The sequence below is a fragment of the Xiphophorus couchianus genome, chromosome 2 (genome assembly GCF_001444195.1).
Source record: "Xiphophorus couchianus chromosome 2, X_couchianus-1.0, whole genome shotgun sequence".
Classification (NCBI taxonomy): Eukaryota; Metazoa; Chordata; class Actinopteri; order Cyprinodontiformes; family Poeciliidae; genus Xiphophorus; species Xiphophorus couchianus.
In genome coordinates, this window is record NC_040229.1 from 22,740,868 (window position 1) to 22,767,922 (window position 27,055).

At 38.4% G+C, this 27,055-nt stretch overlaps 2 protein-coding genes across 2 annotated transcripts in view; both read right to left on the reverse strand.

Moving 5' to 3' along the window:
• Window positions 1-12,287: 12,287 nt before the first annotated feature.
• On the reverse strand, window positions 12,288-17,849 carry rassf10a (Ras association domain family member 10a). Its single transcript, XM_028041518.1, has one exon. It carries the CDS (start codon window positions 17,043-17,045, stop codon window positions 15,612-15,614), a length of 1,434 nt encoding a protein of 477 aa, XP_027897319.1. The 5' UTR covers window positions 17,046-17,849; the 3' UTR covers window positions 12,288-15,611.
• Window positions 17,850-21,373: 3,524 nt separating this feature from the next.
• The window catches only part of tead1a (TEA domain family member 1a), a 47,480-nt gene continuing 41,798 nt past the window's right edge, over window positions 21,374-27,055 (reverse strand). Inside the window, exon 12 of the mRNA XM_028045059.1 lies at window positions 21,374-26,528. Coding sequence (XP_027900860.1) covers window positions 26,415-26,528 — 114 coding nt within the window. The 3' untranslated portion in view covers window positions 21,374-26,414. The remainder of the gene's footprint in view (window positions 26,529-27,055) is intronic.

Below are 27,055 nucleotides of genomic sequence, written 5' to 3' on the forward strand. Positions count from 1 at the left end.
AACCAGTTTATCCCAGTTTCCCAAAGTACTTTTATCTTTTGTTTATCCAGGAGATGATGCACTGAGGCTGCATTGGCCTGTTCTCGCTACCTGACCCGCACCAAAGACCATACGGTTCAGAAACGTTGAGTCCTCGCCTCACATTCACACCTGATGTACAAGCAACCGTGTGTTGTACTGTTTGTGATGTGCTGAACTCTCACTAGATTGTTCATGGTTCTTATGGTCACTTCCAAAGGTAAATGTTAATTTAAATAATAATTAGTGTCAAATTCAGTCTTCTTTAGGTGCTGTTCAGTAACAGCAGTTAGCTCATAACTAAGTCAGCAGCTTTCAAAAATAAAACCCCAGAAGTAAGAAGTAACAACTGTCATCTAATCCAGTTACAACTACTCCGTTCAAAGCTTCTTGTTTTCATTGGAACAGATTAAAAGAAATCCTGTTTGTAACAAGCGTTGTGTGTTGAACTCCAGTATCTGTTGGCGTTTGTTTTTCTGACGTCACCAGCTGCAGTCTGTCTGTCTGTCTGTCTGTCTGGGTGGCGAAGCAACCCTCATGAAATATTGATCATCTCCCTCCCTCCCTGCTGGCGTTTACCTTAATTGACAGGCAGGCGAGTGCAGAGGCCCCGACACTGAGATGATTGAGGTCACAGAATAAAACAGAAAAGAACAGAACCGGCTCGTCAGGTTCATAAAAGTCAGGGCCTGGCTCCCTCCCCCATTCCTGTATCAATCACGGTGGCTCATACTGTTTGTCATCTGCTCTCACGCTACTTTCTGTGCTTCTATCTTTCCTTCTGCTGTTTTTAAACTTTATTTACTTTGTAAGTAATGAGACATTCTGTGACTAAGAACACTTTTTAGGTCAATGTACTACACTTCAGAACTGGGTTACAAATGCAGCATTGCTGTTGCTGTAAAATGTGCTTTAAAAAATCTATATTTGCTTGAATTAAAAAAAAAAAAAGTCAGACTTGAAAATGCACATTCTGTCTTGTATGTTAAGAGCTGGAGGACGAGATGATGTTAATGTTGCACTGAACCTCCATGTCTGCAGTCCTGGCAGGCACATGGCATCCTGAAACCCACAAAAATAACAAAATTATGTGCATGACAACACATAAATTTGACATCAGTTCCCTCAGGTTGGAGAGCATTAAATAGATGGTTTATATTTTCTGAAGTGTTTCTGTTTTTGTTTTGATGCAACAGAAATTTGTTTTTCGGCTAACGGCACGTCACAGCAGAGTAGGTTTTTATCATCAAAAATCTTAATTCTCCCTTTTAAGTTAAGCTACTGCTGGTCATTATACTGCATCAAAAAAGATTAACAAGGGATGGATAAATCAATAAGTGTACTTTCCATCATCATCATTTTAGCATCTTCTGAATGTGCAGGACAATAAACATTGCTTCTATTATATTCTACCTTCAAAAACCACAAACACCTTATTAATTACATATTCTTTTGTCATGCCTCACAGGATTAATAGCACTGGGTGCTCATTACACAAAATTTGTTTCATACCTGTTTGTCCCATAACTCATACATGTCTCTTTATCCTGATAATTGGGATTGTCTTGTCATAATTGACATATTTTTGTGAAACAAGAGTTCCTGTGGGCATCAACAACAACTAAGCTTCCTTTTATTTTGGGTTCACTGCTTTGTACACCAAGTGTTATGCACATTTGCCCCCTCACATTTCTTCCATTTGTTTCTTTCTTTTTTTTTGTTGTTGTCTTTAAGCATTTCAGATATGATTCATTATACTGTCAAATGTATTCTACAACCCAAAAATTATCATTCTATTACGGGATAAGAAGCCATACAAACCAACCTGTCTCTATTTTAAATTAATTTGATCAATTATTGTTAAATGATGTTTTAACTCTAACTAACTACATGATTTTATGATATTTCACAAGCCAAACTTAGGCCTGACTTTACAACATATAGTAGGCTAAAACATATCAAAAAGCAACATTTCTTTTTAGATTGAATGTCAATCTAAAGACATTCAAAAGCTGATGAGAAGCCAAGTCATTGACGTCGATCAGTCTGGAGAGGGTTTTGTAATCCAGAGTCCCTAAGGCTTAGAGATCCTGGCCAACTTTCGTGAGAGCATTTATGTAAAAATGGATAAAACATGAAACGGTTGTGAATTCTCCAAGGAGTGGCAGTCCTGCCAAAATTACTCAGAGGGCATCAACCACACATCCAACGTTAGCTGTAGTTAGTCAGAGTTAAAAGGTCAAGCATTGGAAAGACAACCATGGGAATTCATAAATTCTGTTCTAACCCAAAAAATTTGAAGGAGAAAATTTTATGATTAGTTTTTGACCTTGCTTATGTAGTAGGACAGCATTCTTTAAATTCTTTAAATAAGACTAAAATTTAGCTACAGAGACAGAAAAATCTCACTGCCTGATATCATCGACTTGATGATGGTGGTTGTTGCACTCAAAGGTTTTGGGGATTTTTCTTCATTTCTCTTTAAAATGCTTTAGAAATAGAATACCTGACAAAGGATATTTTTTTAGATGGCTGCAAAATACCTAATAGAACAACAAAACAAAATATTCTGTGCATTGCTAAACAACATACAGTATACTGATGAGTTATGGAATTGTCTTTCTCACACAGAAAGGAAAATTCTGGGTGAGCCGGCCCACTTTTTATGACTCAAAGAGCCGGTTCCTAATTGAGGTGTTTCTCTTTTTACAAGTGCTGTTATAACAAATGAAGCTAAAAATGCAAAGTGTGCAAGAGTGCTCTAAACATACCTTTCCCATCATAAGGCAAATCAAACAAGTTGGCAGCATGGATTGAATTTAACAAGTCTGTACCAGTTTTATTATTTTAACAAGATAAGAACTAAAATCCAAATAAAGCTGATCTGAGTTTTTATCATTATTTTTGGGCCACCAATCAATTTCCTTGAAATAAAATGAAATAACTGGTTTTGCTTAAATCAATCAGAATCACAACCTCCAAGTTCTCCATTGCTAAGTGCCACTGCAAACAAGCTGAGCTTTGACCACAGCTGCTGCACACTCATGGCCAACACTCAACAGTGAGGAACAAGCTGTAATGGAGACGCTCACCACTAGCGTAGAAGCAAACATTATGTAACAAGTTAGGCTGCAACTTGCAAGTGGAAAGGTGCCTAAAGTAAACACAACACTTTTACTAGACAGGAAGGAGCATCCATCCACTGCACCATGGAAAGTTTTAGAAAAATTAAATCATCCAAATGTTGTTGCATTTATCCCTGTAGCAAAGGTTAAACAAGTTTCTGAGCAATAATGCTGCCAACACACAAGATTTAATATCTTATTTAATATCTATCGACAAAGGGAGGTTGTTGAAAACAATAGAAAGCAAACACACATGTAACTGTAAGCTACATTAATACATTTGTTTTGTTAAAAAAAAAAGGTATCCGTACTCTTAATTGTACAACCTGCCAGTTCCACTAATACAAGTTGACTTGCTCAATATTTCCTGTGCATATTGCTCTTCAAAACAAATTAATTCTTGCCCCATCAGTTTGTGAGTTAATGCAGTCTGACATCAGCTGAACAGCCCAGGATCTACAAGCTGTTGCTCTCTCATTATTTATGATCATAGTCACACAGTCACTTGTCAGAGGTTGGCTTTATTGTAGATGTAGATTTAGATGCATTGAGTTTGGGTGTTGGAACCTGTCTAAATAAATAATATTGCTGACAAGCACAATAAATCACAAGCTCAGTGGCTTGTTACTCAGGGGTCAATGCTCTGCATAAGCATCAAGGAAAGGTTAATGACGGAGGAGGGACGGGGGAGAGCTGCTGCTCTGTCCTCATCCATGAAATACCACTGAACCTCTATGAAAGCTAAATTTTGTTTTTTTGCTGTTTTTCACAAAAATGTTTTGATGTTTCTAAAAAATGTTGTTTCCTATTAATGATTCAAATGAAATGTTTAGTTTAAATCCAGAAAAAAAACACATCTCACTAAATTACTTTGTGAATAGAATAAGTAAGATGAAAAGTTTTAAGCAAGTCATACAGTTTTATTTTTCTCCCATATGTCTACAACTTGCGTTACAGTGCAGATCTTCAGGGAGAGAATCAGCTTTTATCAGCTTTTATCAGAGGTTTCACAGCTTCTCATGCACACACTGCAGTAATGCTTTTCCTCAACTCTGTAAGTTGTTTCATTTGGCAATTATAAATCTGAGTGAACAAAGATGGCAAAAGCACTTCCTCAGGACTCCATTCCCAGGCCATTTTTAATCAATATCTACGTTAGGTCAGAATTAAATATGTTATTGTACATGTTGAACTTCCTGGTTAAGCTCTATTGTTTTGATATATTTGGCAGACCTGGTCATAAAATTATTTTTATACAACCAAGAAGTTTATTTCTGGTTGGACTTGAGAATTCTCTAAAGAAAATGTAATAAAACTACATAAAATGAGTATCAATTTAAAATGATTTATTATGAATTGATTTAATAAAAAAATAGTGTACCAAATGATTTATACCCTTATTACATTATTTTAAAAAGCCGATAAACTTCACAGTCATGTGTTTGAAGCTGAGAGGACTTGTATTTGCTTGGAGAACATGCAAACTTCATGCAGAACAAGATGCTGCAAGGTATCTTTTTTCTTTTTTCCACATTGCTTTAAAGGTGTATTTGTGTAAAAATAAATAAAAAATTGAAGAATGATGGATTTGGTATAATTTGGAATAATTCTGCAACATAATCAAATGTGGAAAAAGTGAAGCGCTGTGAAATCTTTCCGGATCCACAGCAGTTTTTCCTCACTGAACATTTTAAAGTCTGCTCAAGTGTGCTTAATGCCAGAGCAGAGTGAATAGTGTGCATATCAGTCATTGTGGAAACTGACTCATACTAGCATAAGAGTACAGCACCACAAAATATTGGTAAGGTCAAACATAATATCAGACTATCAGTTTCCCATCTGCCTGATACTGCCAAAATAATTCTGTTGGAGATTTATTCTGGATTTAATTTGAACAGGGACAAGCTGCTGACAAGGTGTTTTAAATAACCAGCAACAAAAATTAAGCTGCATCTGTCAGCAGCTGTGTGACCAATGGTGTCCCCGACACACACAAATGCAGAGGGGCAATGAATGCCGATTGGTTGCAAAATTTCTCAATTTTCTTTTCCTAGATTTATGCTCTTGAATCCAAATTGCAGGTTGAAAGTTCGGTCAGCATTTAGATTACGTTTCCTTCTTTCTCAAAGCTCCCATTGGATCTGTTTTAATATGACGTGACTTTGATTTAGAAGGCAGACAAAGCTCAGTGTGGCCCTATGCTAGATCACAAACACAAAACACACACACACACACAGTCCTGTCTGTCTGCAAGCTGTCATTGGGGATTAACTAAATCTCACGTGCGCTCACACACACACGCCCACACGCTTCAGAACGCTATCCTCTTTTGTCCAGTCTGGACAGCTGTTTGTGTATTCATGTCATCAGCCCAGGGGAAACTCATTTATTTAGTTTGCTGTGTAGTTGAAAGCCTTTGTTTGTTGTGCTGTGTTTTTCTGTGTTGCAGGTTTTTTTTTTTTCTGACAAGATTTTCAGTTCACTCCACATAACAATGTTGCATCACAGCTCTGCTCTCTTGCTTTCATAAGCATTCCTGCATATTATAATAAAAAAAAAGAAAAAGCCTGACGACAAATACGTGATTAAAATATGCATGAAATAGTATGAAATGCAGAATTTATGCAGAAGAGTAACAGGCTGACAATGTAGACTGAGTTTCTGATGGTACCACTTGTTGAATGCAGGTCAATTTGATTTAAGTGCCAGAACAGGTGACATTGTTTGCCTCGAAGAGATAAAAGGAACAAATCTATATGTCAAATTTAATTTGTGCCCTGGGAACAAAGATGTTTTTAGGATGGCTAAGAAACCAAAAACACTTTATTTGGCGGGTTGTGAATAAGACTGTCATGACACCGTCATAAACATGACATAACACCTGTCATGAACATGAACATGTATGCAAATGTTTGACAATGTGTGCAGAAAATCCATGGTGCATTCAAATATGCAGTTCCAGTTCTAGTTTTTAGTAAACATTGAAATTGTATACTTCATAGTTTCTCCATTCTGTAAAAAGAGCAGTTCAAATGCTTCGATAAAAAACTCAAAATGAATGTAACATTAATGGCCATAATTGTACGTAAACTTCTGTACAGAATCATATTAATGTCCGTGTGTATGAGAGCTATTATATTAATGTAATAGCTCTCATGAATATTTATGACTGTTGTCATAAAGTGTCATTTGGTAAATCATGACACTTTTAATACAAAGTTGACATTATTCAAAATGTCTTTGTTATGACAAGTCTTAACTTGATTTCACTGAAACAATGCAGTGAATAAATAAATGTATCGTCTGTTTAGTGTACATTTATTTATTCATATTTTCAGCTTTATGGAAAACATTTGAACATATTTTCAGTTCCAGTTTCTTTCACTGGAACTCGGAGCCTGTGCCCCTCTCATGAAAAACACCGCTACACTAAAAGTATGCATCACCTTTCGCAGTTGACACAGTGCAATATAGCAAGCACTGTTTTTCTGTAAACCTTCAAACCCAGACTTGTCCAACAGATTGCCAGACGGAGAAGAAGGTGAGATTTGTCACTTCAGTGGATACTTCTCCACTCCTCTAGAGTCCAATGACATTCGGCATTTGACGCTTTGCATTGCACTGGATGTAGGGACTGGGTATAGCTACTCAATCATGGAAATCCTTTTATGAACCAGTTCTGAAGAGCATATGAAGTTTGTAAATCTGTTACATTTGACTCAGCAGAAAGTTCATGACCTGTATTTGCACTCTGGGCTTTCTCTGTGAGTTTACATGGCCTACCACTTTGTGGCTGGGTTGCTGCCATTCCCAATGGCTTCTTTTGTGGTACTAAGTGCTGATTTGGGAATAACCAGTGAGGGAATTTTTTTGACTGGACTTATTGCTATGATGGTACCACACTGGAATTCACTGAGCTCCTGAGGGCAACCCATAGTTTCAAAAATGTTTGTAGACGCAGTCTGCATGTCAAGCTGCCCTGTGGCATTGGAAGTTATTAGGACACCTGGATCCAATGATTTGGCTTAGGGAATCCTTTTGGCCATACAGTGCATGTATACTGTCCATGTGATCATAAGCGGTTGGCTGAGACTGAACCAAGATACACACAATGATCCTAACTTCCCAGCAGCTTGTGTTTACGAGTCTGATTATATAAACCGTGGTGTTATTTGGTGTGAGCAGCTGCTGCTAACTGGCCTCACACCACCCATCACTGTTTCTGCCAAACAAAACACCGGGGGGTCTGACACTCTCACACACACATAAAATCATCAAACAAGGTTGTATAATTTATCTGTATTGCTTTTTCTTTATCTTTGCTCCTTTTAATTTTGCTCACACATGCATAGAACGGATTTCTTCCAGTCTAAATGTTAACTTACATCATTTCCAGTGTTTTGACTGAAATGAATGGTCTCGCAGTGTGTGTGCCAAGCATGGCACCAAAGAGGTTAGAAACACAATAGCTTGTTTAGAGAATGGGTTGGAAAAAGAGTCGCTGCAGACAGAGACACTATTTGTGTTTTAGCCACGGTGTAAAATAACATTGAAATCTTTCGGGGGTGGGTGACTTATTCTGTGGTAGAGCAGAAACAAAGTTCCTCTCACAATTGATTCATGCACTTTAGGTATTTTTACATAACCAACACAAGGTACAGAACAGTTTAAAACTACAACTTGCACTTAAAAATCTGAAAACTGTGTAGTAAATGTGGACTTTACTCTTATACTCCTAAATAAAATCTAAAGCAACCATTTGCTTTTAAAAAGAACTTAGCCAATTGCTCCCAAACCTAATCTCAGTATAAATCTAGATGTTCTGTGAATGCACTGGAGTTTTGTCAGAAGTTTGCTAATGTTAGAGAACATTAGGGAACAAACACAAAGTGAAAAACCTAGCAAGACCTGTCCACCTAAACTGAGAAACTATTAAAAGAAAAGTTTTGATCAGAAAAGCAGCCAAGAGGTCTCTGTCCACAGAGCGACTGAGTTGTGCATTCCCTTTGTCTAGCCTCTCTAGAAGATTGGCAGGATGAAAGCTGCCAATCTGAAAGTTGAAAGGATCATCATCTTAAGAAATCCTATTTGCAGTTTGTCACAAGTTGCACAACTCACATAGTTGACACAGCAAATATGTAAAAGAATGTGCTCTGGTCAGATGGTACCAACACTGAGCATATTGGCTTGTATGCAAAATGTTATCTGTGAATATGTGCACATCACTGAGACTGGCCGTGCAACATAATGTGAGAAGGCTTTTTTATTAGCAAGGAAGGGGAAGCTTTCTTCCTTGAGTTTATGGGAAGGTGAATGGTGCCAAGTGTAGGGCAATCATGGGAAAAAAAACCTGTTAGAAGATGGAAATGACTTGAGATTGGGGTGGAATTTCACCTTCCGACATCAACCATAAAGCTACATAGAGATTTAGATCAAGCAATGTCCATTTGTCTAAACGGTCCATTCAAAGTCCAAACCTAAATCCAACTGAGAGACTGTGACAAAAGTTCAATTTAAGCTTGATCTATTTGGCAATGACAAATAGATCAAGCTATTTATTTGTCATCAAGCTTGCACAAAGCTTGATGAGACAAAAGACTTGCAGCTGTAATTTCACCAAAACATTTTTTCAGTATTTACTTAGATTTTATAAAACATGAATGCCATGGATCCTTTTACATCCTCTTACAATTGAGTTTGCAATTGTATTATGACAAAATTTGGAAAGATTTAAGGGGGATGAATACTTTGCCAGTCATTCTAAGTGAAGAGGAGTTCTGTCATGAGATCAGGAAGTAAAGACCAAAGACCTCATATTAAATGAACCTGTCTGTGTAACTGAACCAGGATCTGTCACTGATGTCGCAGGAGAAAGTAGCTATCAGTTCCCTGCTTGGATCGCATTGAATGTTTTTCAGTCAGAAACAGGTCGACTAACATGTCAACAGAACTGATTAGTACCAGAGTGAGAACCTGGAAGGGTCTAATAATGGAGTTATAATAAGTATTGGACAGCAGCAAATGTACTGAGTGACAGTATTCAGACAAGAGCGATCAGTGGGATGTCAGTAGACTGAACTCTGAGATATAGTCCCTTTGGGGGACAAAAGTGAGTTTTGTTTTGGCATCTTCATCACAAGACTCAAACTCTGTTTCAGTGGGTTTATGAAAGTCTTTGTTTTTGGATTTTAAAGATCTAAGGTGTTCAGTTGGTGCATTTTTGTTAAATGTTGAACTGTTCCCCCTTCAACCACACAATTTCAGAAATATCTCCACTAATCGAGGTAATTCCCAGGTTCTACTAGATAAACAAATGTACCTGCTTTCGTCTTTTAGTTGACAGTTGACGTTTGATCTTTCATCATTCAGTTGTTTGGGTTTCCTTTCATCAAAAGTTGATGCTTAAGTAGCACTCTTTCTGAATGACACTTCAGCCCCTTTCAAGACTCCTACAGTATTTGCAGTTCATCCACTTTAAATACTTCAAAAATCCGAGCTCCTTTCAGTCATTATAGTGTAACTAAACATCTAGTTATGCGGACTTTAACATAGCTCAGGGTTTATGCTGGAATCCAAATCCTCCTGCAGAGCTTTTAATTTAGTTGTCATTTTAACATCTTTGAGCTTCCTGTCAGCACTTAAAGGGGTATTTCAGGGTTTTTAATATGAGCCTCTGGTTAATTGCCAACAAAATCTGGCCACCCAGTAACAGCTAGTCAAACAGGGGCCAACACCAAAGTAGGTTTCAGCCACCTAAAACCACTCCAGTCTCCAATTAGAGCTGTGAGGTCTGCACAGGGTTTTATTCAGTCAAGAATTTTTGGAATTTGATTCGTTTTCCAGGACTAGACCAGATGGGAGTTTTAAATGAAAAAATGTGGCTTAACATTGTCAAGAAGACAAAAATTCAACCTCTCTGGACACTAACCATTGAAACTTGGAGCAGATGGACTACATGGGCAGAAAAACACATAGCAAAGAATAGAAAACTGAGGTATAATGTTAAGTTTACACTGACTCACCAAGACTGAACATTGAGAAATTAAAAAATAAATTTTGAGATGAGTCTCGATTTCAACTGTGACATTTAAATGGTAGAATCAGAGCTTGGCTAAAACAACATGACATTAATATATCTTGCCATTTGTTAAAAGTTAAGGCTGCTGGTGGTAATGGTGGTGTAATGGTTCGAAGGATATTTTCTCAGCACACTAGTTGCTGACCGTCTCTGCCCATCCCTTCAGGAAGTGCTCCCATCTTCTGATGGCTACCTCTAATTGGGAGATGCACCATGTCACAAAGCTCAAATAATCTCAAATTAACTTCCTGAACATAATGACGAGTTCACTGTACTCTACTACTCCTCTACAGTCACCAGATCTCACTCCAAAAGAGTTGCTAATATAAAGACAATTTCCTGTTATTTTTATTTACGTCCAGTGTGACAACTGTCAAAGTTAAGTGGAACACCTCTGGAATGTGGTAAAACTGGAGATTCACATCAAGGATTTGCGATACACAATTATACTGTAATACTAACATGTCAATGTTGACCTCTGAGGAATGTTCAAACAGGTCTGAAGTCAAAACAAGTACCAAGGTTGTATTGACAAGATAAACTTAAAAATGTGGCTAATGAATATACATTTCTTAAAGTTGGAGAAGAATGGAAATTTGTAGCCAACTTTGTGCCTTCTTTAAGATATGTAAGATACAAAGGAACAACACACATAAGAGTTGCTAATATAATGACAATTTCCTGTTATTTTTACGTAAAATCTATTCTAGGAAGTGGGTAAAAGTGAAGAAGTAAATGGTCACATTTTAAGATTAACCAAAAGGATTTATTAACAAAATGTCAAAGCATCTCTGAAACACCGATGAGGAGTATGATCAATAGTCACTGTGAATCATCTTGTGGAAAGTAGGTTCATTTAAGTAAATTAAATAATTTATTTGATTTATTTTTGAGTGACTGCACAAATATGAAATAGGGGATGTTCAAAATGACTACTTTTTACTGGTTGTGCAGCAATTAGCAAAAATGTGCTCTGTTCAGCTCTATTGATCCCATGCATGTATGAAGAAAACCTGACACCATAGCAACAAATTGGACAACTGGAGAGCATACTTCTAAAGTGGAACAACTGACCCCTGAGAAACAGATGAAGGGGATGTGTTACTAAGTTGCAACATGAGCCGTACAGTTCAGTTCTGTACATTTACGTCTCTGTTTCAACCTCTCATAATTAATGCAAGAGTGATCACCAAGCAGCGATTCAACACAAGCAGGCATGACGAGTGCGACGACATGGCAGGAAAGGAATGGCACAATATGTTACACAAACAAGCCAGAGACACACACCTTTTAAACGTCAGCCCCTGCAGCCATGAGGTATGCAAATAATTTTTCCATTTAAAAACACACACAAGCAAACCATTCAAAAAATCAGGGATCTTCTGTGAAGCACTGAGTCACAGAGATCCGATGCAGTCTGGAAGAGGATGAAATTTGAGTTCACTGTTTTTCAGCTCTGGAAATGTATAGAGAAAGCTAATTAATAAGAGGATGGAAAAATGTTTTCATTATCAGAATTTGTCTAAAGACTATGCCCTTCCTTTTCTGTGTCATTGCTGATTTCCTTGTCTTCTTCCTTCCCTCTGACCTTCTTGATATCATTTTCTAACCTTATGCTTTGTTTCCTTCTTTCATTCCTCCATTCCTTATGCCCTTGGTTCCTTGCTTTCTCATAACCTTCCTTCATTGCATCATCACCCATTACTTTGTTGTGTCCGTCCTTCTTTACTTACCTTTGTTCCTTCCTTGTCTTTTCTTGCTTCTTCTCTGGTGCCCTTCTTTATTTATTCACATGTCCTTCCTTCCTCCTAGCATTCTCCTTCCTTTCTCACCTCCTTTCAGCTTTGCCTCCTTTTCACTTACTTGTGTTTTTTGCAGATTACATATGTAAACCATTCATGCCATATAAATATTTGCCATAAACTTACAGTGAGCTGAAGCATTTTACATTTTAAGGTGAACACAAAAACCTGGGAATTCCAGAGAGTTGGTTCTTGCAAAGGGGGGGAGTGTTTACATGAACGTGTCGGATCCCTGAGGTCATAACGAATAAAACAAGACACAAATTCAGATGTTGCCATTTATTTCAACTCTAACAGCTGAGTGGTGATATCCTTCCTCCACAGTGAATTTGTTTTTTGTTTTTTTTTTACTTCAGAGTTACTAAACTAGGTGCCAAATATATAGAAAAAGATGTCTGAATGTCAGTGAGAGGCCTACAGAGTCCCTGATCAAGAGAAATAAATTAGCTCATTTTTGGTAACTCCACAGGAACAGAATCATCTTTTTTTTAATCTAAGTGTGACAAAGATAATATTGCTCACATTTACACTTGGACAGAGTCAGATATGTAAGCTTGACAACACAACATCCTGACGACATACAAAGTAAATTATGTATTTTTTTACTGAAGGAAGACCTTAAAGTGATGAATCACTTCTGCTGGGATGCTTGCTGTCTGTGCAGGTCTCAGAGGAGCCAGCTCTGCTGGAAAGCACAGAAAATACTTCTCTGCAGCAACTATTTTCAGGGTAAAAAGAAAAAGTGAACCATAGCTGAAAATAGTTCTCCTTAATGTCACAGCGTTCAGACATGCAGTGACTGCAGGATTACTAAATGGGTCTGTTCCAAAAAGTATCTCAAAGTCTTACAGGTGTTTGTACTTGCAGAAGGACTTGCACGTGCAGGGGTGTAACGATTCAGATACAGAGTTACTCCTGTAAGCCAGTGTAACAGTTTTAGTCGTATCAGTCTGCTCCAAATGAATGCAAGATATCCCAAAATGTTCACATGGATCTGTTTACGACACACTAGATTACGAGCGTGGAGACGTGCTGTCTCACTATGCGTTACGCAACATTTCTATGACAAAGGAGCAACAATTCTTTGACCTGAACCTTGATATAAAAACAAGCCTTTCCTTCTTGGCCCACATTGATTATGGTTGAGTAAGAAGCTTTACATGGAAACAAAGCCCTTTAGAGCAACCAAACTGATGTTACAACAATAATCCAAACACAGATTTAAAGGAGCACTGCGCCAGTTTCACCCACAGTGTCCAGCGTCGGAGAGCTAATACCAGTCAGGAACAAAAAATAGGTGTATGATGTTTCCTGACTCCATTAGACCGGCCTGATGACGTCATCGGAGGGATCTAAAGTTGATCTGACAAACTGTGACATGTGGGATTTAAAAGGTTAGGCAGAGGAGCTTCTGATCGAAGGTCTTATCTAACAAAATTGTGAAATGTAGGATCCACAGTTTGTGGATCTTAATGGGGGCTAGATATGAGATCTCTGCTTCAGTCACTAGCAATCTGTTTCATTTTAAACCTTTTCTTTTGCTACTCATGAATGGTTAGAGGCAATTTACAATATAGCTGGACTGAACATGTAAATAAGATTGAATATGTTAACTTTTTACAATTAATATAAAAATTACCAACTAGATCAACTCTTAACCATGGTGAACCTATATATGAGATAATTATTGACTATAGTGATGAGAGTAATGTGGGGAAAACAAGTTAAGAATTACAAAAATATTTGTTCTGTGATGGTAACAATAAACTAATGAAAGCAATTGTTACAATTGTTGCATGCTTTTGCTGTTTTGTCTGTTTTTCTACATTTATCTCTGTTGGTCACTAATAAAGCCTTCAGTTATGCTTCAGAATATAATCAAACCCACTTTTTGTACTGCTTACCTCTCTAGTTTCATGTCTTAATTTAATGAGTGTTTAGCTTTTATTGGCCGAATAGTTTTGGATGCATTTAATGACCTGTGAAAAGAATCTGACTTGTTAATTGACCTGCCAGTCACCAATCAGAGCTCACTAAAGGAAAATGTCTCAATTCTGAGCCCTAATTGGACTTGAATTTTTCTAAACACTTTTTTATTATCCCATATAAAATCATTAAAATATATGTTCAAAATATAGATCATCAGTACTTTATAACGTTTGTTTTTTTCCTTTTACCTTTTAATGAAATTCTGTTCATTTTGTTTCCTGTTTCACTTTAATAATGAAAATAAAATCAAGGAGACACCTTCTTTTTTTAGATTAAGATGGTTTAAGACAGAAATTTAGCTATAAATAAGCTGAATTCAATTCTTGCTTTTCTTTTTTTAAGAGTGAAAGGTTCTTTGCCATACTGTGTCCAAAAATAAATGTTTAATTTTTAGACAGTTGACCAGTAAAAGAGGTGCATTAATAAAAAAAAAAAAATACAATTTATGATAAAACATGGGCCATTGTCAGGTTGTAAAAAGTTGTTATTTCAAACCCTCTAAAACTGATTAAAAGTCCTTCTATTGAGAGACCAGAGAAAGTGCCAGAACCACTGGAGTTTTCTCTGGCTGTATGGAGCACAGAGTGGTATCAAGACCCCAACATCTGTTACTGCCCAAAACCAGTGAGCTGGCTAAAAGAAAGGCTCTCAGCTTTCTCAATGCTAATAAGAATGTAAACTTTGATAGTTTGTTAGTATTTCTGCTCGCAAAAACTACCTTTAAGTCCAACAGGTGGTTATTAGGTTGTTTTATTTATCTGTTTTCACTAAATCTATGCTTTGGAGGCAAAATGTATAGAACTAAGGTACTTTAATGCCTTGTTTGAACAGTGGTAGGGTAAACTTTCTGCGTTAAGTAAAATAATTTGTCAGGTGAGCATTCTCAGAGAATCTCATCTCTATCCCATAATAATCTGTAACCTAGAGAAAAATAGAGAGAAAAAAAAAAACTTTACGTGAATCTTCAGTTTTGCTTAGCAGGATATGTAAACATTGGTGTTTTTATTCAAATTTGTGAAACTTACAAGTTTGTTTTTCCAAAGTTTTGACCATTCAAAATATGAAACAGCAAGTGGTGATTTTTTTTTTTTTTTTTTTTTTGCTGTTATTTTTAAATGACTGCTCTCTTTGGATCTGTTTTCATCACCTTTGCAGCTGACATGCCAGTATATCTTGAAATAAACATCACAGCCGATTTTGACTCTTACATCGAAGCTGCTGTTTATCGCCATTATAGATGTACTTAGTACACTGTGAACTGTGATCATGTTTATCTCAGCACAGGACAATGGATCATAAGTTAATAGTTATAACACTCCTCCAGGCTACTTCTTCTAATAAATTATGCTGTTTTGACCCAAGATGGAGGTCAGAAATCAGCTTATGGAGCCGCACATCTTACCAAGCCTCTACTACACATGCTTTCCTGTCTAAGCTTATTGTCCCGTGACTATATAGAGATTATTGCTATAGAGTTACAGTGTCACACAGAGATGTGGTTTTTATATTTCAGGAAGCCAAGACTGACTTCTCTCGATGCCACTGAGTTTGTCTCATTGAACTGCATAAAAGCCTAAGATGCTGCGACACAAAGATGCATTACACCAGTGATTCACACACGGGAGGGTTGTCGGAGTCCTGGCTGTGCATTGAGCTCAGGCCCGTGTCTGAATCCTCATCATTGATGCTGCAGGCTTTTGACAGACCTCTAGCCTGCTCCACCCAACCCGTGCTCTGTTCCACTGACCCCGGGCCAGCCTCTGCACTGTTCACAGGCAGTTCTTCCTTTTCATCATCAGTCAGTTGTTTGTTTGCCTGCTCCAGCTCCATGGTCTCAACTTTGGCAAGCAGGTCCAACAGTTCACTCTCTTTAGTTTCCCAGAGTGCCAGACTCAGGTCCAAGTCCCCTCTGATGGCGTCCAGGTCCGTCTTGAGTCTCAAGCCGATGTACAGACTCGTGTCCAGCTGGGTTTTTATCCTCTCCTCCTCCAGCAGGAGCTCGTTTTCTGACAGGCTCTCCACATCTGGATCCGCGGGCTCGCAGAGGCTCATCTCCTCCGCGGTGCTGTCGGTGTCCTGCGCATCTTCCGATGCTCCCTCGTCGCGCCGCCGCCTCATCCAGCGCCGGTTCAGCTCCTCCTGGATCTCCCCGGTGATGCTCTCCACCAGCGCCTCCCGCTCCGTCACCTCCTCCTGCAGCCGCACCACCTCCTCGCAGCGGCGCGCGTACTCCTCGAACTGGGCCAGCGCCTCCGCCGTGCAGCGCACGTCCTGGTGCTCCGCTTTGCGCTTCCCGTCCGCAGACGGAACCGGGCTCTCCGCGGAGGATTCCACCATGTACGTGTCCTGCACATAGTTCACCCCGTGTCTCTTGATGCGGTCGAAGTGCACTTTGGCCTCGTACCGCTCGATCTCCCGGTCCAGCTCCTTGATTCTCTGGATCTGCTGCCGGATGGTGTGATCCTGCGAGATCACCAAGTGGACCAGCGTCTCCATCTTCTCCACTGAACTTTTATCTTTAGGTACTGTCTGTTCCTTCTTTCTGTTCATTTTATCCAACTTCCTGAAGGCCTTCCGGACGATGCGCCTCTGCTTCTCTTGGGACATGTTGGCAGCAGCCGCCGCGGCGACCCAGCAGCTCTTAGCGGTGCCCTTGAGCAGCCCACCCGGGCTGCCGCTCTCCCGGCTCGGGACGACCCGCGCCTCGGCACTGCGGGGCCCGTTGTTGGGTAGCGAAGCTTCGCTCTTCACAAGGACGAACCGGACATTCTCCTGCTCGTCTCCCCAGGCGCTCCACAGCCGCAGGATCTTGGTCTTGTTGGGCAAAATCCTCTCGAAGCCTCTCCACTTTTCCACCACGCAGTAGGACTGCGGAGAGCCGGACAGCATCGCGGCTGCGGCGCCCTGCTGCAGGTTCTGGTCATCCAGCAGAACCCTCACAACGTCGGCACAGGTGGTCCGTTTAGTCAGTCCGGAGACCAGCTTCTCCTCTCGGCAGACCCATACCGAGACTTTCCCCTCCTCGGGCTCCATCTCCAAAAAGAAAGAAAGAAAGAAAAAGTTTTCCAGGGAATCTCTGCTACGGAAGTTTCTGTGTTTATATTCCTAATTCCAGTTGATGTGTTGCTGAAGCGCTTCCTCTGCTGATTTTAACTGATCATTCAGGAAAACCTGCATCTTCTTAAAGAATCGTTAAAAGTTCTCAGCAAAAATTCGCATCCCGTCCCGGTCCTTCAGCGGTGTGTCTGCAGGCTGCATGCCGGGTCCTCGTTCCTCTCCCCCGGGGCAGATTGCTGTTGCTCCGGAGAGGAGAGGAGGAGAACAGCGTCCTTACGTCGGGACAGGCGGCTCTGATGTGCGGGACAGAAGCAGGAGGCTGCTGGAGCTGCCGGGACACGCCTCCCCCCTCCTCGCTCTCTGCCCACTGATCATCCTGCAGAAACTTACACTCAGATTATCAGAGGTGCCTTTTGTTTCAGTTTGTTTAAACTCAGTAAATAAAAGTTGGCCCGTTTCAGGCTCAACACAGAGTTTATTATATCTTACTGCGGTGGGTTTTGTTGTTGTTTCTTTTAATACGTATTTATGGAAGCCCGTCTCCACCACTCTGATTTAAAAAAAATAAATAAATAATAACGGGCTTCCATATATATTAGTCATACACATATATATATAAAACATCCTGTGTGACAACAGTCAAAGTTAAGTAAATTAATTGTAACTTCACAGAAAAATATTTACTTCATTAATGCAATTGAAAAGTTAATCTCATGCAGGTTTATTATTCACAAAATGTTCTGTTTCAGGTATTTCTTTTAACAGATGATTATTTCTCACAACTAATAAAAACTGAAAATAAATTTTGATATTGAAGAAGATTAATAAAATATTTTCATACAGATATGTGTCTTAGCTTCACAATTATTGGAAAAGCTGCTAACCAGTCAGTGGAAAGTTTAGTGGAAAGAAAAACTTTGTTGGAAAAGAAAGGGCATGCAACCAATGTAGAGAACCACAGTCTTGAAGGAATTGTGAGTCGATTGAAGAATTTTGGTGAGATTCTCAAGGTGTGAACTGCATCTGTAGTCATAGCCTCAAGACTCAGCACATAGATGTATCCAGGGCTATAATTGTCACATTCCTTGTGTTCATTCATTCATGAACACAAAGCAATGCCAAAGTAATGTCATTTGGCATAAGGGTTACTGGCCTGTTCTTCAGTGCTCCAAAGTCCTTTTTTTCAGCTGAAAGTAAATTTTGCATTTTATCTGGAAATCAAGATTGCAGAGTCTGACGGAAGAGAGCAGAGATGCAGAATTCAAGATGCAAAGTGTCCAGTGTAAAGTTTTCACAGTCAGTGATGATTTGTGGAGCCACATTTGCTTGAGATTATCTACTTTTTTTTTCTTTTGCACAGTTTGGAGGTTGTTTAATCTTCTTTGGATACATTTAAAGTTATGCTTTCAAAACTGTTTTCTCAAGTAATGTCTTCATGTTCTCACTGGTAGATTTATTGAAATTAGTTGCTAATTTAGTCAGTAATACAAGATTCGGAGTGTTTTTTATATATATATGTATTTTGTAAGAGTTTTAGCAGTGTTCTAAATGACTAACCTGATGAATCTGGGTTAGAAGCAAAAAAGTAACATTGGATTAATTCTGCAAACGCGTATTGTTACGCAGTTTCATCTGTATACTCTTATCTCTGAATGTTTATCAGCTCAACTGAGCCGACTGTGAAGCCAAAGGAAATCCATCTTTTACTCCCTGCAGAGTTCTCGCATAATATCTGAATCAGTAATCCGCTGTTTAAGAGCAGAATATGTTCTGCGTTAAGTGGTCTGACTCTGGTGTCTGTGTGCATCTATCCCCAACACGCAGCATTAATGTTTGTGTTCTGTAGCCTCTGCTCAGGCTGGGTGTGTTGGTAAATAAAGTGCTTAGAAAACCACCTGGGAATGTGAACACTCATGCAGAGATGGGAGGACGCATTCACATATCAGACACAGGCAGACAGTATTACCCAGAGCGGCGTGTGTGTAGCAGGCACGCATTACAAACAGTAGATTTGGATTAAGAGGATTGTTGATGCTGCGTCTGGGATGTGTGAGAGAGAGAGAGCGAGTGAGAGCAGAACGTTTTTCCTGTGTTTGATCTCATTTCCTGTGAGGTCACACCGTGCATGACCTGTGCATCTATTATTAGCTGTCAGGTTTGGATCCTGAAATGTCAATAGAATAAACAAGACCAAGGAAGCAGACTTCATGAAGAGTACTATCAGGCTGTTGAAGCTTAATTGGTTGAAAATGTTCTAAAGTTGTTATTTGTTGTTTTGTTATAAATGCTTAATTTAAAAAAGTTCAAATTAAAAATAAATAAATAAAAGCTAATACAAAAACATACACTTTGTTGGATAACATCTTTGTCAGATATTTGCTTAGACTTGTTACAGTGAAAGTCTGCAAGAAGCTGGTGTTTTAATTCTCATGTCATGAAAAAACGGAGTTATAATTCTTAAACTGCAGCGCACTCTGCTGTCAAAACAGGGCATTGCATGTCAGAAAAGAGATACTTTCCACGCATCCGTTTCCTTCCACTCTGATATCAGTTTGCAGGGGTAACAGGTGAGAATTTGACACCAAGACCCAAATCCCAATCAGAGTTTGTAGCAAATATTTGTTAACAAATGCTCTCTATCCCGTCTGAACTATACATTAACCAACATTTCACTTTTATTTCAAATGGATATGTCTTCCGCATGGTTCAAACTCCAATGTTTGTTTTGGTGTTTTTCTAATATGTTTATTTAGTCTCTAACTCAGGCTGGTTTCGACAGGATTGTTAGATTTAAGGCTGCATGGCTCCAGATCTTGGAGAGTCTTTCGGTCACTATGGTTTAGACAAGCAAATTTAAAGCAGTTGAGAACCATTAAAATATTTTTTTCCTAAATAATGAACGTGTGCTACCAGTGAAAGGTTTGGCCCCAATTTCCAATCGAATTGAATGAGAAGGTGTGTTCAAACCTTTCACTGGTTCTGTGTATAAACTTTGCATATTGATTGCTTTTCTCTCTTTTTTCAATATTAGAATCTTAGTTTTAAATTGTATAATTAAATTTTTGTTGCTCTAAAAGGAACCCCACAAAATCCAGGGTTTTTGAACGCACCCTGAAGCATGTCAGTATAGTGCAGACAATGCCTGTTTAATTTTTTCTGATGATTATACCTTTTAGCTGTTTTGTTAAAGATCAGTACAGTACAAATAGAGATGCAGAGTATCTCTAAAGAAACATTGTGAATAAATAAACAGGTGCGAATAAATGTGGTGAAGTGAAATATTGACCTCCATAATTCCTTCCAAATTTAAACCTAAAACACAATTCTGTAAATATGCAGTCCTTCCAAGAAGTAAGCACATAAAAATACATCACCTCCAAATTACAGGATTTGATGCTAATAGTAATAATAAATAAAGTTTAAAAATAGTATCTAGTCCTTACCAGATTCTTAAGTTGTGTATAACTGACCTTAAGCGTACAAAAAAATCACACTGGATTAGGTCTGATTATGTTCATTAATCTGGGAAGAGTTATAAACTCATAGCTATTTCAAATTATATGAGGTCCACCATTCTGCGTGGAATGATGGACCACATTATCTCACAAGTGTAGATAATCACTTGTGAGATTATCTACAAGTGGAAAACATTTATGACAGCTGCCAGTCTTCCCAGGAGTGGATGTCTCCTCAGATTCATCCCAATGTCAGACCGTGCGACGCTCAGAGAAAGAACAAAAATACCCACAGGGCTTGTTGACAGCCACAGGACCTGGGCACCTCGCAGTCATTAACTCCACTGTTAACTCCTCTGTAAACTAAAGAGTCAAACGTGAGAGAGCTGGAGCCTGGTCCAAACTGGTCATTAACAGAACAGCAATGTCAAACACAGCAGCTACCCTACAACGGATTAGCTAGAAAAGAAATCTTTAGCAAAGCCTCAGTCAAATTGTCTGTTGTTGATGGAGTGAAGAAACATAGAAAGGTCAGTTGAATTAACACTTGTTTCTTATTCTATGAAATCTATGTGGACTTCAACTTAAAGAAATGTGTAGAATCAGTTTTAAGTCTTTTCACCTTAGAGTCTAGTAACACATCAGTGTTTGTCATATAAAGTAGAAACCCAAGAGTTGAAAGAGAGTGTATTTCCCTTCTAGATATCAATGTTGCTAATTGTCCCTGCTGGGCTCATTCGGCTTCATCTTTTCAAACTGACACACAATAGCTAGTTCAGTTTAAAGAGCATTTTTAATTTTAGAAGGTATCAAAAATGACCGAAGAAGCAATGAATAAATAAAGCGAAGTCACAGTTTAGAACTGACAATTTATTTAAACTGAATAGCATATGCGTACAAAGTCTCTACAAAGCTAGAAAATATCTAACATACTTTTAGCCATATGAAGGGGATAAAAGTTACAAAGCAAAGATCAGACCCTGTGCAATACCAATACATACACACATATAACTAGTTTCTGGATTTTTTTTCTCTAAATGTTCTCTCTTCTTCACAAAATAGGATAAACATTGGAATATCAAAGATATACACAACATCTGTAATAAAGGTTATTGTCACTTTCATACAAAGCACCTTCTGGAAACCCTCGGTGAACAGACAGACGCGCTGCACGGGCACCGGAGAGAAAAGTTTCAAGGCCATTTTGGAGCTGATTTACAGACAGGGATTTCTGTGCCACACGTAGGATAGGAGATAAATGCCCCACTTGCACACACACACGAGACGACATTAAGCACACGGACAACAATGACTGAGAAACTCCACTGAAACCTTCTGGCATGGAGTATACACACTGATTCAGTCTCTAGTGCCGTTATGATTAGTAGGTAATCAACAGTGAACAGCTGAGTGACTGCTAATAGGCCTCTTTTAAGAACTCACAGTTTAGAGAGGCCTGTTTCCTGCACTTCCTCCATAACTGAGATGTTAGGAGGAGTCCAGGTTCATTTCTTTTGAGATAAGCAGCTTCTAGCCTCATGCGGCTCCCGCGACATCACTAGTCTGCTGTGTTTTGTCCCACATCACGACCGTCTTTGGTAAGCAGGTGGTAGACTATGTCCAAACAGCATCAGCGGCTTCGAGGCCGCCTGCTAGGTTAACACTCACGTGTTGCATGTTGATTCCGGAATAGAAAGACTCTTTTAGCCTGTCTGCAAACAAATTACTGCAGCATGGGACAAAACTCAGTGAGGGTCGAAACCACAGAGGTCTTAGGGTTAACAGAGACAAATTTAAAAACAAAAAAGAAAGAAAGGTCAGACTGGCTGTCTTTCAGATGTCACTGCAAATAATTATTTCCGCTTTGAGGCCCCTGCTGCATAGCACTGCATCTCCTGGACACTTCTGACCACCGCAGCTGGAAGCAACCACATAACTCCTGTAAAGTTTTCTTTTTTTAAACATTTACACTCTTCTGGTCCTCATTTTTACATTGCATCTATTGTCATCTTCAAATTTTGGTAGTTCAGCATTTGCTCGGTGGAAATGTTTTCAAATTGGTAAAAAAAAAAAAAAAAAAAAAAGCACATTTGCTAAGTTTGTGAGGAATTTTAATACTCGTGAGTGAGTGATGCAGCTTTCACTGAAACTACTGAGATACCTCAGGAAAATGTTTCTGCTTGCATGACATGAGATAACTCATGGTATCAGATGAATGTTTCTATTAGCTCATAAGCAGCTGTGATAGGAGTTGGTTCCTATAAAATAAGCAAATAATTTCTTTAATGTATATAATTATTTCCTTGCAGGATGTTTGTGAATGAAAATTTAGCTATATTATAGTTAAAGTGTGTTATAAGTGCACAGTGGAGATTAAAGCCTATGTTTCCTGCGCTTATGAACATACTTTCTTTTATCCAAAGCAGCATGAATAGAAAAACTCCATCTTATACTGCTATGGACAAATTTGGCAATGGTTCATCAAGGGATGGGCCCAAAGTTTCTGCCTTATGCCCCTTTTTTAGTTTTATTTAATTTTTTTTTTTTTTACCATAGCCTATAAAATAATTTGGTTTATCAAACATAATTTACTCTGTTGCCACTGGATGTATTATTTATTTCATTATCTTTTAAGCTTTACTCTTGAGATCCTCATGTTTTAATTTGAACTACATTTTCTTTCCAATCCAAAGAAACTTTTTTGCACAGTTTAAAGAATCTGGCAATAATTTGGCATTTTTATGACACATAGAATGGCTGTAGCTTAGTGTTTGTGCCCAACTACGATGCCTTTTAGACTTTAAACCTTTGAAAGTGCCCTGTACTGAGCAGGTATGGGTAGTTTTCCTGCGTGAAAATATACAAATATTTTAAATTGTTAGTTTTAAAAAATGCAAAAATTTTTCATCATACAGTTGCTAGATTTTAAATCTTTAATGAGATGCCAGAAAGAGACTAAAGGTGATCAGATGTTGAGTGAAGCATAACGGTGAGTATTGACTTCTCCTCTCCCACTTGTTGCTGCACACTTATGGTCAAAAGGGTTTTCAAAAGTGCAACGCAAGGCATTTTGAGATGTTAAAGGAATTGATAAATCCTTTCAAAACCTTTTCCAGATCTAATATTCTGTACAGTTAAACTTAAAAACAGAGATCGCCGACAAGATGTGAGAAAAATGCTAAATCAAATGGTTATAAAATTATGCTTTGCAGACTTGGGGGACCTTTTTGATTCAGTTCCAGTATTCAGTGTGTTTAACTTCACTCCTCCCTTCATTTTGGGATTTTCTGGCATCTCTATTCTTTAGCTGAAGCCATAGTTTGTGGAGAGGCTACAACTGATCACGAGTCTGTCATTGTATGAAAATTCAATAACAACATGGGGAAACAGAAGCATTACAAGACATAAATAATCATCTGTACTGGGCATTAGGTTTGTACTACAAAGCAGGGTGCTGGACAGAAGATCTGTCCAAGTCCAGTTAAAAGGAGGATGAACAAACAAATCAAAGCATCACGAAAATAACAATTACCAAATAACACATTAATTATAATGAAACATGATATTGGCAATAAAATGATAAGGAATTGGTTGTCTTCAGATTGGAGTTGGGTTTTTGCAAACCCATCAGTTTATGCTCAACATTTGCTATAAGAAAATGACTGTAATTTTTCACCTCAAGGAAATTTAAGCTTTGGAAATGCCAGCTAGAGTTAAAAGATAAATCAGTCTTATGCACAAGGGAGTGGGCAGATATTCTTAAGTCATTATGTGGGACTCCTACCAAAGAAAACCAAATGCTGAAGTTTAATTCACCCTAACAATGTTGGTTTAGGGTGTGCAAACGTATGCAGCAAGGTTAATGCATTTTTATATTTTGTCTAACAGATCGGTTATATTTTCAGTTGAATTGTAAGGTTAGGTGTTAAATTATCTAAAGAAATTGCTATAAAAATATGCATCATAATTTTTTTTAATAGGGATGTGTACACATTTGAGATCCACTGCATATTATTGTATTCCAGCTGCAGAGGGAATAATTGTTGCTCTTTAGTTTTGAATAAAAAACAATTAAAACAATCTAAATTTAATATAGTGAAACTGGTATTTTTCCTAGAGGTTATCACACCGGCCCAATGCTTGAATAGACCACTGTAGATAACTGAACAATAAAGATTCATGTTCTAATTGGTCTCTGTTTAACTGTTTTTTTCCTAAAAAAATTCATTCGAATGAGGCACCAGACTGCATTGAGTGTGCAAGCTCTTCTTACATGAAGCAGACACATGTGAAGCACAAAAACAAATACAAGCAAACACTGCCATTAAATACCAAAAGAATAAGAACATATTCCACTGGTATCGTTGTGAAATTAAACAGATCATCCAGGAGGATCCAGTGCTGACTGTCATAAAAAAAAAAATAAAATAAATAAATATCGGACTTCAGATATTTGTTTTTCTGGTGACTGTGTAGCCACCAGAAAAATGAAGGTCCAAACTTACAGTTTATTTACGTCTACAGAGCTTCCTCTAAAACATGGAACCATCAGTGAATCAGAACAGAAAAGTCTACTGCCGTCTCCAGCCAAAGGCACTTCACGCTGCTGAGCATGGCGCAGACGAGCCGTCGGACCACACCTGCTACAGTATACTCCATCATCATCATCATCAGCGTTTTTTGGTTTCGGATTCATAAAAGAGGGAAAGGGTGTGATCTATAATCCTGACGCAGGAGGTTCTAAGGCTTCGAGTCAGGGCGGTCAGTTCAGTTGTAATGTGGGTGGAGAAGTATCTCAGGTTTTGGCGGTATGGACATTAAGGCTCTACTTTGCTGGTACAAATACTGAAATAAGGAGCATATGTTAAAATGAGAGTTAAACTAAAGCCTATCTAACAGCTGGGCAAATTATGTAGTAAATAGAAAAAAAAAATCACAGTGATTTTCCAAGAAATACAAACAATATGTTTAAAACTATGATCAAGTTGAGTTGGATCACGTTTATCATCCTTTATCTCGGTCTTTCTGTGCTGGATTCAGTGAGACGTGGATTAAAATCTAAAGGGCTGGATGAAGAGTCACCTGCTGCACAAAAAGGTACCTGAATTTCTTCTTGTTTTTTCCCCCATTATGCTTTTATAAATTTTAGATAACAATCAGGGAATTGAAATATAATCTATATGCTACAATCAATAAACAAGATCCCAAAGTTTAAAATGTTTTTGTGTGTGTGTGTGTGTGTGTGTTTTAAGGAAAGCATACAAAAAGGTAAAAACTTCATTCTTTTTCTTTGGGACAAACCTCTTCATTTGTGCAAGAACTCAACTGGAACAACCCACAGAGTCTATCTGTACACATCCAGATCTATAATCTACTATACCGAAATGTCCTTTTCTCCAACAGGTTATTGATGATACACAGGGTCTGACCTTCGGTACGTGTTGGCTGAGGAGGAATTTTTCTCCACCAGGGGGCGAAATATTTTTTTTTCTTTCTTTCTTCTTTCTCTAGCTTTTCCCAAAGGCTCTTAACACGAACCCCACTTATATTCCCATGTTCACAGCCATAAAGTTCTGATGCACTCAGAAAACTTAATTAGTGGGAGAGATGACGACTGCTCCTCATCCCAGGGAGTTCTTGGGAAAAACCAACCGTGTTGATTCTCACAGGGTGTCATGGCTACACTGTCACTGCCTTCGTTGATGGCTAGTTTATAAAGTGGTAGTGAAAATGTAGCCATTTTTATCCTTGACTGATTACATTTTTTTTTTTTGTGAACTGAAAGTTTGGTAGTTTTTTGAAAGGGATCTATATTTCTCCCTTCAGTGTCACCGTGAATAATCACCAAGCAAAGGCCATAGATGTGCATCTGTTAACGAGGTGGAGTGTGTTATTCCTTGACAAGTCGATAGATGTGGTGCTGTGCTCCGTGGTCGTTGTTCGACACCTCAAACACACACGCCATGCACAGCAAGGTTTCCCGAGTTTCTTTGTTGCTCACCGCCTGGACGTCAAAACAGATTAAAAATGCTTTAAAATACATTCACCTCCAAATATTTTAAATTTCATTTAGGCGTGTTAGAGCAGGGTTAGGCTAGCATCTAAAAGTTGAGGAATAGTAACTCTAGAGGACTGAGACTGGTCACACAGAAAACTACTTTGATGTTCCTAAAACGAAGGCTTGCTACGTAGGCCTGTCACAATAATAATTTTGCTGAGCGATTAATTGTCTCAAAAATTATTGCGATAAACGATAATATTGTTTGAAGACCTTTTTACACTGATTTAATGGAAATGACGTAACAATGCATGTGATTTCCTGCCAAAGATAGATACACTTTATTTTCAAAAGAACATTTAATACTGGAGCTGATAAACAAAATAAAGAAAACAATCAAAAATAAAATGGATTCTCAGTCTCCATTAACAAAAAATGTACTAGAATAAAAACTAAACAACATAAAGCCAAAGTGGAAATAAATACTGCATTCAACCAAAAGAGTGCAGATTATGAAGTCTGTATATTATATT

Bases quoted from the DNA above. Each gene is read 5' to 3' on its own strand.
- rassf10a (XM_028041518.1), bottom strand. From the start codon at position 17,045: ATGGAGCCCGAGGAGGGGAAAGTCTCGGTATGGGTCTGCCGAGAGGAG.